A 12,755-nucleotide genomic window follows, 5' to 3' on the forward strand; every position below is an offset into this window, starting at 1 on the left:
TAACACTGAGGAATCAGGCTTGGAGAATGCAAGAATTTCACATATTCATGTCATATTAGCAAGCAAAGGCTTGTCTATGGTAAGAAGAGTACACCTATGGGATCTAATGAACTCTGCCCTAGCAGTGGTTATTGATCTAAATGCAATTGGTCAGATTTTTTCCACCAAGTTCTAAATACTTCAAATAGCTGCATGTAAGTACAACAAAACCGGAAGCATGGAGAGATGTTTAGTCTGCATTTTCCTCCTCTAGACTGGCGATTTGTGGCAACTCAGCTGTGCAGCACAGCTCAGCTATTGAGCAGTGGGGAACTACTGAAGTGCACAACAGCTGAGTGCACACAGTTTTTAGATACATATTAAAATCTTTCCCACTCTCATCTCTGTCCTAACTTAGAAGGGAACGGTCTGAAAACATTGTTCACCTGTATCAATTTCCTGGTGTGGTTCACAATACAATCCCACACAGCTAAACCAGATGGTAAGCCATGGCACAGGCTACCATAACCAGTGACACTAGGAAAGATAGGAATGGCAACATCAAAAACTGGTGCTGTCACTAGATGCTTTGAAACATGACAACACCACCTCAGCTGGTCTGGTTTTGAGAACACCTGTTTTAACTTACATGCAATGTTTCAGCAAGCTTTCTAGAGAATGTGCGCACGAAAACCTCAGGAAGAAACACGGAGGGTGGTATTTTAAGTTTTAATTGCAAAGACTTCCACACGTACAGATTCCAAGTACAGGAACATTACAGCAACTAGAGATATAGGGATGTCCCCATAGGGAAAGCAAAGCTTGTTACTTAGGGATAACAGTAAAAAGCAAATGTATTAGTTGCTTCTCCTTGCTTGCTCCTTGATTGCCTAAATTCAGTACAGACCATGAGCTGGTGACATGACTCACTGAATGCTTTTATCCAAACAGATCCATTACTATGAGGATGCTATCAGTGAAAAAGAAGGACCTCTCTGCCATGGCATGCAAAAGTAGGATATCTGTAAGACAGCTGTTTGTCTAGCTCAAAAGTCAGTGTTGAACTGGAAGCTGACTTCTGTACTAACTGAATATTGAGATAGATGAAAGGGTCTTCTAGCTTTCCTACTACCAGAAGTAGTCTTCACAGTGCAATAAGCTCTGGGTTACTGAGGTATGGAGTTCAGTCCTAAATTGTTGTTATCCAATTTTCAGAAATGCTGAGTTTGAACAGCTTGATGTGCAACTAAAATGAGCACCATGTTCTGCTAAATAGGTCCTGCAAACAAATAAACAAATAAATAAACAATTTAAGAAATACAATTCAAGTAAGCTCCAAAGCGTTATTTTCTTCTCATTTTCTACACCTCTGCAGCATACTACTGAAGAGTCTGACCACTACAAAAGGGAAACATTATTTTTACATGTATACTGTAAAAATATGCTATATAATAATTAATAAGACATAATAACCCTTATTAAAATAAGCTATATTACCATAACAGTATGGGTATCTTGGGTAACTGCTCATTCATGGCACATGCAAGGAAAGTAGAAGACATTCATTTAACTGAATGAGGTTACTTTAATGTAATTTGTCATTTAATGGATTTTCCACTATACTGTTGTTGACACCTATTACTGTAAAATGATTTCTGTGAGATAGAGCATGCTCACACACACAGCAAGAGACTGAGCTGTCCGTAAGTGGAAATAAAAGTTAATGAACTGTACTTTCCCCTATTACTGATATTTTGCCTTGCGGTACAACTCTTGAAGAAAATCAGAATTTGCTTGCACTTTTGTTTTTGTGATGCCAGGTGGAACCAAGTGGCAGCCTTTTTGCACAAGAAACACACTGACATTTTCCAGAGCAATTCTCAACAGCCAAGCTGAGTGGACACATGGAACATGTGTTGGAATCAGCCAGAGGAAATGTCTGTTGTTTCCTCAGAAAGCTGTGCCTCTTAGGCATACAAATACAGTGATATTTCATACAATCTGTAAATTCAAATTCTGTTCTGATTTGACCTGCCAACCATATTGCACTTGGGGATATACAAGACTGGCCTGGGACCAGCTTCTGGTCCATGATCACAGTTCCCAAGCACTTTCTCTAAAACAATCTTCTGACACTTTCAACCTGTGTATTGAAAGCACAATTAAGCCTTTAAGATCTGATATGTCCTGTGGCAGAACTCAAAGGATTTACCATATGGAAACTAATGCAGTTTGAGATTGAAAATGAAATAAAATAAATGGGTTCGGAGACAGTAAGATAGTGATAATTTTACATGATTTGGTTTTCCATTATCTGAACACTTGCTCCCACTGCTCCCATACAGCTTAGTCCATAATGGACAGCATTTTCCAGAGGCAGTCCCTGAACGTGGATGCCCCATGCTCAGGCCATTCACCCTGCAGAGCCTCAAGTAACCCTCAGTTTAGAGAACACACTGGCCACTTGTCCTTTGAAAAATGAAATCCAGCAAAACAGCAAGGTTTTAGAAATCAAAAACTGATAAATTCATTTTCAAGAGTCACCAATCACTTTTGAAAATATGCAATTTATTGTGATATTTTAAGATCAGACTGTCCTCTTTGGAGGTGAAGCCAAATCACTATCAAATGCTATTTTCTTTCTCTTCACTTTCTTTTCTGAGAAGTGACAGCCCCTGTACCTTAGCCATAAAAGGTTGGCTGCTTTTACACTGTTCAGTGCTTGGCACTCATGTCTGGAAGAAAAAGAAACCTGTATTTCATTATCTTCTTTAAAATGTGGGCAGGTTTTGGAGTAAAACAGAGGACCTTGTTAGACAGGACATGGAAAAAGCTAAAGAACTGTTCTTTGCCTCAGTCTTTACCAGCAAGACCAGCTTTTAGGAATCCTGAGTCCCAGAGACCAGGAGGAAAAGCTGACAAAAGGAGTATGTACCCTTGATGGAAGAGGATCAGGTCAGGGAATCTTTAAGCAAGCTGGGCATTCTTATGTCCATGGCCCTGATGGGATTTCCACATGTGATGAGGGATGGTTGGATGATGTCATTCTGAGGCTACTCTCACTGATCTTTTATCAATTATGGCAATTGAGAGAAATGCATAAAAACTAGGGAAGTCAAATGTCACTCTGATCTTGTAGAACAACAAGAAGGAGCTGTAAAATTATAGTTGAATCATCTAATCTGGAAACTGTTTCCAGGCACATAAAGGACAAGAAGATCATCAGTAGTCATCAGTACGAATTCACCCAAGGGAATTCATACTTGGCTAGCCCAATATACTTATATGAGCAGCGTGGTAGACCAGAGGAGAGCAGTAGATCTGAATTTATACTGCTATCTTTATGTTGGAGTAAGACCCGAAGGGAAGACTCAGAGAGCAAGCTGCTTTTAAGTGCTTACGGTTTTTTGTTGCTGTTGTTTGTTTGTTTGTTTTTTCTTCCAGACCCAACAATGACTTTAAATATGAAGACAATCAATTTCTTTGACATGAATAATCTTGTGGGAGTTTTGTGTATGAGTTACACATGGTGAAAACTGAAGATACATTCCAAACGCTGACCTGACAGACTATATCTGTAACCATTCATAAGACAAAACATTTCCAGAGACTGAGAATAGTTTACATAGAAAGCAAATTGATGATGATGATTAATTCCCATGTTTTCTTTTCAAAAACATTATTTGCATGCCTGAATATGGATAGATCATAGTGATGAGCTCTCAGAAACACTATCAAGAAAGTTGCTAAAATGAAAAGAATAAGTCTACTAGTACTGATTAGAAAAGTTAAGTGCAAGGAAAGTGCTGAGAACAATCAGTATATTAACTGGTGAAAGGTAGGTAAATTAATACATTGGTGATACAGAGCATTAGGCTCTTGACTTGGAATTGAGTACGTGAAACAATTAAACAGAATATATTTGTGATGCCCACCACCACACAGGGACAATATATGCAGAAATAAATCTTAAAAGGCTGTAAATTACTTTTGATGGCTGAAGATAGATTTAATCATTCAGATGAATATTTCATTAGTGGCTTTTTCATTTCAAATACTCCAGTGAAACAATTTCATGCTCTAGGTACTCACCACTCTCCATCTGTACTTTTCTGCTCCCCATTCAAAAATTTTCAGTGCGTGTCACTTCTGTCCCACACAGTGCTTCTCATATGAGCAACTGGATAAGTTTGAAGAGAATTCCAGTTTCTTAAACTCACTACAGTACTTCTCATTGACAGCACAAAATATTGCAGTGTCACCAGCACAGGGTACAGAGCTCCACTGCTGCGGAAGGGTAAGAAACCCTACAAACAAATATTCCTAGCAGGTCTTTGCCCCTAGATTCAGCAGCGATCACAGTGTCAGAATCTGTGTGGTACCCTATTCTAGCATGGCACAGTGTTTCCTTTCCTACAATAAAAAGGGTGCAAAAAAACTGCGCTGCTGTTTTAACATTTCATCCAACTCTTTACACTGAACTTCTTTAAAGTTGGATAAGGCCTTGCATATTGACTTCCTAGATTGTCCCCCAGATTCGCTCTCTCTCTTTATTGGGAAAAAAAGACCCTTCCTGTTCATTTCATGTTTTCTACAAAATTCAGAGTTACTGGCTAAGAGACTCGTGAGTTTTCTCGGATGGCTAGTGGATAGTTTTTCAAGATGGCTTTCACTTTACAAATGACTAATATCAGCCTTAAGACATCAGACATTTAAAAGAACTCCTGAAAAAAATGAAGCACTGATGGTGCATCAAGAGACATGACCTTTTTTCATCTCTTTCATGCTGTCTACAAATTCATTAGTATAGGATAGGTGGAACACAAGATTAGCAAGACTGATAGTATTTTAGGTGCAGAAGATGTGATAAGAATGTGTTTCTGGAAGAATGACGTTTTAGAATAACCTAGATAATTTTTCTCACTCCTTCCACTCATTTCTGAAAGAACTAAAGTTGTTTTGGGCTTTCACACTGCAGTTATCACAGGATACTAAAGCAAACTGCAGCTTTAAAATCACAGCTTTTCTGTTTCGTGAAATATTTGTTTTACACTTTATGTGGCCACGTGTAGTGGAATATCGTACACTGAAGCTGCCACTCACAAGGCAGTGCCATTGAAGCCTCTGGCAAAACACTGAATTCAGGACTTAGATATCATATCATCTGTGCTGGACTTATGCTTAGGTACAAAGGCCTGCCTGTCTCTGCAACCGATTCGTTTGTATTTGTCAGAAGAAGAGGGAGAAAGGCTATCTAAGTTAAACGATAAAAAAAACGGAAGTTCAATCAGTGTCATACTCCTGTTGCTCTTTTCATGTTGAACTTCTGATGGAATAATGCATTACATGAAGCATTGGTAGGATTGTCAGTATCTAGATTTGGGCCCTAAATCTGATGAAAAACAGATAAAATACGATCTGCATCCAGTTTATAATAATACCATTATTTCAAAAAGAGTTAAAGCATCTTGAATCAGTGGCTCAGCACTCAGTCTATTACACTGATACCACCTTGATAGTCTTGCAGCCAGCACGCAGACCCCCTGACTCTATCCCTGCTGACTGCAGTACAGAATCCCCCTCTCCCCAGACCACCACCTCTAGCATCTGAGTCCTTGATTAATTGCTTCTTCTGATTGGTAATCTGAAGAGATAGATTTCATGAGAATTTATTCAAGTGCAGTATTTTTCAAAGGTTGAGGGTTCTCTGAGGTGCAGTCAGTACAAGTTACATGTTTGAAAATATTTTAATTCTGTTTATCAATTCTGACACATTAACTACTGTTTCTCAAGCACTCTTGCAACAGAATACTGAACACTTCTTACACACATCAGTTAATTCACCAGAAAAAATTAGCTATCTTCAGCGTGATAAAGCAGGCAGCTATAACCTAACAATATTTGTAAAAGGTGAGGCAAAGAAACAATCAGGGAAGCTGCAAGGAGTTTAGATTGTTTGCATCCTCACGCTCCTACTGAAAGGCAATCCACTCTTCCAGAGCTAGAATTACTGGAGTTGAAATTCAAAGTGTCATTTAACAGCTAACAATTCCTACTGCTTTAAATACATTGGACAGCTGCAACAACCAATTCTTACAGTCATCTCACTGCCATTCCTCTTGGCTCTATCCCTACTCACTAGTAAGTAACCAAAACCGAAGAAGCGACAGGTTCTAACAAAACTGTCACAGTCAAGAAGGAAATGCAACAAATAGATCTCAAGGGAAGTTCAGATGGGTTAAGTACTTAATTTGCAAACCACTGTCAGAATTTGCCAGCCAGACTGAGGTATATTAACTACTTCTTAAACCAGTTTGTTTTGTTGATTAAAATCATTAGTGATCAGTACTATTTGCCTGGACTGTCTATCACTTTGTGCTTGTGCACTGCTTACTAACAAATAAAATCTTCTTAGAGGGGATTTATCAAAAGATTGTGACAGAAAATGCACGGTCTCAACATGAAACAATATGTGAATAGTGTCATTATTCTTTTAACAGCAGTATTAGAAGTAAGGTGATGAACATTCACCTTCCTCAGTTCTATTAGATGAACAGAAGATTTGACAAAAGAACACTTCCTGAAGAGATTTAGTTACGTTTTACCCCAAAATAGCATGCTAAGACAACTCGCTCACTATGACCTTGCAATTAAGTGAACTGTTAGCAAATCTGGTGGGCTGCTCCAAAATCCCTTCTAACAGCCCACAACATCAGTGGTGGATTTTGGTGGTACAGCTGTAGAAACTGAACCTTCCTATCAATATTCCGTCACATTTTGTTGCTGTGTGACAGATAGTAGCAGAGGAGCATCCGAGAAACTGGCATCTGACATGGAAGAGTATATAAAATACAGGTGTGGAATTGCATTTCTCCGGGCAGAAAAGACTGACACCCACTGATGCCTGCTGAATGTTTATTCAGCAACCAACAGTGGATGTGAGCACAGTGAGGTGCTGGGTGATGCATTTCGGCAGTGCTGACGGTGGGTCATCTCCGCTGGTGCAGGTTTTTACAAATGCAGTGCGTGGGCTTTTGTTCAACACTGGCAAAAATGCATTGCTCCTAGTGGTGATAACATTGAAAATAGGGTTACTTTTGGAGTAATCTCTCTATATAAGTGGGCATTAGGTGACTCTGACTTCAAAACATTTCTGATACAAACAAGCGCTACTGAAGTCAAATGGATGACACAGAATCATAGGATGGTTTGGGTTAGAAGAGACCTTAAGGATCATCTAGCTCTAATCTCCCTGCCATGAGCAGTGTCACCAGCCAATAGATCAGGCTGCCAAGGGCCCTATCCAACCTGGCCTTGAATGCCACCAGGGATGGGGCATCCACAACATTCCTGGGTGACCTGTTTCAGTATCTCACCACCCTGTGAGTAAAGAAAAATCCTCCTAACATCTAATCTAAATCTCCTCTCTTCTAATTGAATGCAATTCCTCCTTTTTCTACTACCATTTGCTCATGTAAAAAGTAGTCTCCTACTTTTTTATAAGCTCTCTTTGGTACTGGAATGCTGCACTGAGGTCTCCCCAGATCCCTCTCTTCCCAGACTAAAATGTTGGGCAACTCCTGACCTTGGCGATATCAGCACACATGGATAAAAAGCAGAGTAGTCACAGTCATTTTCATTGTCCAACATGCAAAATTTTTCTTCTGGATAGCAAAGATACCTTCCATACTGTGGTTTCTTCCCAGTAGATTAAGTTTAAAAAGACAAAGTGCAAGCTATAAATTACTCTGGGAGGTCTTTCCTGAAACTAGGCTATGTTGCAGATGGAAAAGCAAAGCCAAAGAGGTTGTGGGGCAACAATCCTACAAACCATTATGTAGGTCAGCAACACAACAACCTTGCTGGCTTCTGATCCCTGCTCTTTGTATTGTTTGTTCTTATTCATTGACATCTAAAATGTATCCACACCACCACCTTCACCTACAGCTGACATCTTTTAATGAGTGAGAACTTTTCTCCCCTCAGTTGTCCATAGCCTGTAGTGGATGGCAAGTAGTAGTCTGGACAGGTTAGGGGTACCTCCTACCTGTGCGTGATGAATGAGTATCTGATGTGATAGAACTGGTCCAGTCTGACACTTAAGACCAGATATGGGGAAAAGGCTGAGATAAATGCTATTGTCAGTGCCAAGAATCTTATCAATATTCTAAATACAGCCACAGAGCCATGAGTTGCCGACAACTGTCGACAGTCACTGGCAATTGTTTTGCCTTGCACCAACCAATTGCTACAAGTGGGATGGGGCTTCTACAGGTAAGAGAGCATCCCTAACAGGTTGTTGGGATACACCCAACATGTTTTAGAGGATACCAGAGGAATTACATAGATGCAGCTGTGCAGTGTCAGCTGTTTTTCAGAACCTCATCTATGTTAACAGATCTATGTTGTTTACCAGTACAGATATTGTTAAAGAATGCACCACGTTGAAAGTAGAGCAAGGAGTATGAAAAGAATCTGGACCATAAACTGTGAATCAGCAGTAAGTTCCCTGTATGAAAGGAACTTGTTTTTATTTTCTACAGTTGCTTTCTTCTCATCACTGACTGTACAGACGCTGTGGCACAATCAGTAACTAGTCTGGACCTTCCTTTGAATATTTACTAGCTTTTGTCATTGCACACTACAATATTCAGCACTTTGGCTTAGCAGAATTGGATGTTATGCTTCCATATGGGAAAACATGGAAACATCACAGAAGGACTCCTCTCAACCACTGTAAGACGCCACATGGTTTTAAACCTGCTTCACTGATCAGCTCTCATTGAAGGCTTCCACCTCACTTTCACTTGAGTATTGCTACAAGTGTCAAAATGTTAAACACAACTCATCTCTTAGTAAGAAATTTACATCTGGTTATGCCTTCCTGTATAAAGGACAATGAAACAGTGCAATACAAGATAGCTTTAATTCAGGGCTACTAGTGTCGAAAAATATCTGAATAGCTTGTGAAATGAAGATCATTAATATTACATGACATTGATGAAATATTGCCTGAGGTATCACAGTGCTCTCAGAGTGTTCTTTTAATGCAGATGGTTACTATGCAAATAGAACAATTTGATAAGTATATGAGGTGGAATAGCAAAATGAATAATGAATATAAGTAAATGAAACATCTTTTGCTTTGTAGGATTTTATTTTGATGGTGAAGTCCTACAGAATTAAGACAACACTTTCATTTCTGAATTTGCTCCAGGGTAATCAAGAACATACACAAATATAACAGCTTGTAGTTATTTCTAAAGTTTTATTTCCCTGTTTCAGAATTTGTCAAGTTTAGGAGCCAAAACTAATCAGATAAGAGAAAGAAACTGAAAAAGGTCTTCTAGATTCTGTTTACATGGGCTATGATGGAGAACCTTAGAAAAGAATCACAATTCTGAAGTAATACACCATCCAAAGTATACTGGGGAAGAATGACTTGTGATGGAAGCAGTTAATGAAATAACTATGATTTCTCACAATTTTTCATTTCAAGTGTTCACATCCACCAGTGTCGTGAAAAAGGTGGATGGAAAAACAGCTACCACCACAATTTGGCAGTTGTTTGTAGTTCTCCTTCTCTTAGGAGGATAATATAAAAGGATAAAATTGAAGAAGCCTAGGAACTTCTGTGACAGATATGCCAGTATGGGTTTTTGTAACAAAAACTTCAGAGCAGCTGATGTGTGTAAACTGCAACCCAAGCACAAGCAGTTAAACATTTCCACACCAGCCAAAGAAAATGATGGATAGTGTGTTGAATGACATCTCTGCTGTTGTAGACTCCTTACGGGCCAAAAAGCTAACAACAGAAAGGAAGAAGCTACATGGTTGCACACAATTAAGAAAACCAGACAGAGAGCAGAGGAGGTAGAATTCAGCTGTGTGTTTTTCCTTTCCTACATCCTTTATTAGGTTATTTCATTGTTTCTCCTTTTATTTCTGACAAACTCTTTGGAAAAGAAATGTCAGCTCACAAACTCAAGCATATCTTATGACCCTTGACATTTAATCAGAGCCACATTCTTTCTTCGTGGTTATTTTATCCCCTGGCAGTGCAAAAAGACCTTGAAGTGAGAGCACATTACTTTGGCTGGAATTTGTTTTTGAAAAAAGAAGAGCTCCAACCAGTATTGAGCACTTCTAAAAAGATTATTTTCAGCCTCCATCAGCACAGCTTATGTCCCTTTTCTAATGTGAACAGCTTGTGTCACCTCAGCAGTTCAGTCTGGCCAACAGTGAACAGCAAGATCACAGGCACATCCTATGTCCTTTGAGCATCAGTTTCTGGCATTCATGCTTTCTGTAAACTCCCACAATCACATGCACCATATGTGTCACATAATGAAGCAAGTTTCCTTTTTATGCCTGCTTACCTCTAGACTGGTGTCTTATGCACTTTACTGAAACATTTCTGCCATTGACCTCCAGTTCCAGCAACTCTGGCCTGGGACCCCTCTGCCAGACACATCTGTTGCTTAGGGCAGGAAAGAAGATACTGCTTGGTGGATGCCTCACAACAGGGCCTTCCACTTAAGCAAGTCCTGTAGAAGGCATTTTCTCTCAGACTAGCTTCGAGCTGTCATCTCCTCCCCAACAAAAATTCACCTGTAGCACAACCTGATGCAATACTTAATTTAAATGCATCCTCCTCAACGGAAGAGTATTCAGTGACAATTCTTTCATCTCCTTCCCCACTCTAACTTTCATTCCTATGCAGTTTGACCTAATTATTCCTAAGCTACTCTGCAATTTACATTTTAATTTGAATAAATTTAGTCTATTTATTTACTTCTACTCTTTCCTGCAGTGAAGATATTGGTCTGAAAGAGAATAGCAGTAAATCAAACTCTTAATGTCAGGTTCCTTTAATTCCAGAGATTCCTTATTCATTGCTGTCATTTTGGGTGTAATTTAAAAACAGCAGGGAGCAACTGAACTCTAAGATCTCATTAATGCCCATGAAGCCCTTCCAATAACAAGCAGCAGACTAGAGAGCATTTCTTCAAGGTGATAGGCAAATGTGCCAAGGTTGATTTTAATTTATACTACCAGAGACATTTTTCAAACACAGATTTTTATTTGCATGCTATACTATTTTACTTTATATAATGTTTCCTCTCTGTATAAGAACACTATGACAATCTAGCAGCAATCTTTCACGTTATCAGAATATATTTTTCAATTCTGGGTTACATTTGCCTTCCATAATTAACTTCATAAATGATATCCACAGAGAACAACCCATACTGAAAGTTTTGATTTTGATTTGTAGCTATTTAAGTCTTTTGTACTGATAAGAAACCATGAAACACATCAAACTTGGTTAGATCAACAACTATTTAGATAAGGAAAAACTTACAGATAAGAAAAAGCTTAAAGAAAAGAATCCATAGCCAAAGTTGTTTCCATGTTTTAAGTCTTGGCTCAACTGCTTACCTCCCCTTGCCAGATTGGGTTAACTGTATTGCACATGATCTTAGATCTTTTCTCCTGTCCATGATGAGGAAGTGCTGGGAAGATGCTGTGTTTCCCAGGCTGGATGGAAATCTTCAGATAAGGATCTGGATTGAAAAACATTCCTTTCTTCAGACCGAAAGCCTGGAAATCTGAAAGAAGTTAAATAAGGTAAAATAAAGTGAGTGGAGACAGGACAAGGGGAAACGGCTGGAAACTGCAGCACAGGAAGTTCCGCACAAACATGCGCAAGAACTTCTTTACAGTGAGGTGACGGAGCACTGGAACAGGCTGCCCAGGGAGGTGGTGGAGTCTCCTTCTCTGGAGATGTTCAAGACCTGCCTGGATGCCTACCTGTGCTACCTGGTGTAGGGAACCTGCTTTGGCAGGGGGGTTGGACTCGATGAGCTCTGGAGGTCCCTTCCAACCCCTACAGTTCTGTGATTCTGTGATTCTGTGATTCTGTGAAAGTGATTACTTTTTCAAATTAGAGGCAGTTATCAGGGAGAGCAGGAGAAATAGACAGGGAACTGATGAGGAATTTAGATAGCCTGGTTGGAATACAACAAGCAAGCAAACAAAAAACTTATTGTATTTGTTGTGAGGGAACATGAAGCCAAATCTTAATATTTAAAATTTATTATCTGATTGAACTGAAAATTTTACACCCTGATTGTGCAGGGTAACATGGCTTCTAAATCAGAGCTTGTGGAACGAAATAAAAGTGATCAGAGCTAAGCAATTGTTCAATCAAAATTCCAAAACAAGCTCTGAAAAAGAGATCCATTCATTTCATGATGTAAACACGGCAATCATGATACTTCTCCTAACCATCGGTTTTCTACTTCTATGAAATGTAGCTTTTAGATCACTTTTTTTCTACATGAGAAGCCATTTTACTTTTTTTTTTTTCCACTTTAAAATGCTTCCTTCCACGCCTGGGCCAACTTTACCTGAATTAATTCATGAAAACTCCTGTACATAATGTCCAAGTTTTGAGTGGGACTTTCTAGCTGCAGAACTCCCTGGTATTTGAGTTGTGCAGAGAAAATCTCCATGCACTTATTTCAACATTTACTCTTAAGATCCTGCTGAAAGACGCAAGTCTACTATGATTTCTTGCTATGAAGTCAATGAAAAGCAAATTTGCAACTATCATTAGTTTTGGTTCAACTGCTATAAACTAAACCTTCTGGCCTTCATTTTTCCAGCATCTCTAAGCTCTCCTAGGAAAACATAAAGCACTTAGCTTTTATTAGTGATTTTAGTAGCTACTTTCCCACCATTCTTTGCATGGAGATCTGTTTACAGCTAAA

General features: G+C 39.1%; 1 protein-coding gene across 3 annotated transcripts in view; it reads right to left on the reverse strand.

Moving 5' to 3' along the window:
- Window positions 1-12,755, reverse strand: part of HECW1 (HECT, C2 and WW domain containing E3 ubiquitin protein ligase 1) — a 236,233-nt gene that overhangs the window by 69,910 nt on the left and 153,568 nt on the right. For all 3 annotated transcript variants that reach the window (XM_042889148.1, XM_042889147.1, XM_042889149.1), the window contains exon 6: window positions 11,422-11,591. In XM_042889148.1, the coding sequence (XP_042745082.1) occupies window positions 11,422-11,591 (170 nt within the window). The remainder of the gene's footprint in view (window positions 1-11,421; window positions 11,592-12,755) is intronic.

Source organism: Lagopus leucura, unplaced genomic scaffold (assembly GCF_019238085.1).
Source record: "Lagopus leucura isolate 7727_CA_CO unplaced genomic scaffold, USGS_WTPT01 Super-Scaffold_100157, whole genome shotgun sequence".
Classification (NCBI taxonomy): Eukaryota; Metazoa; Chordata; class Aves; order Galliformes; family Phasianidae; genus Lagopus; species Lagopus leucura.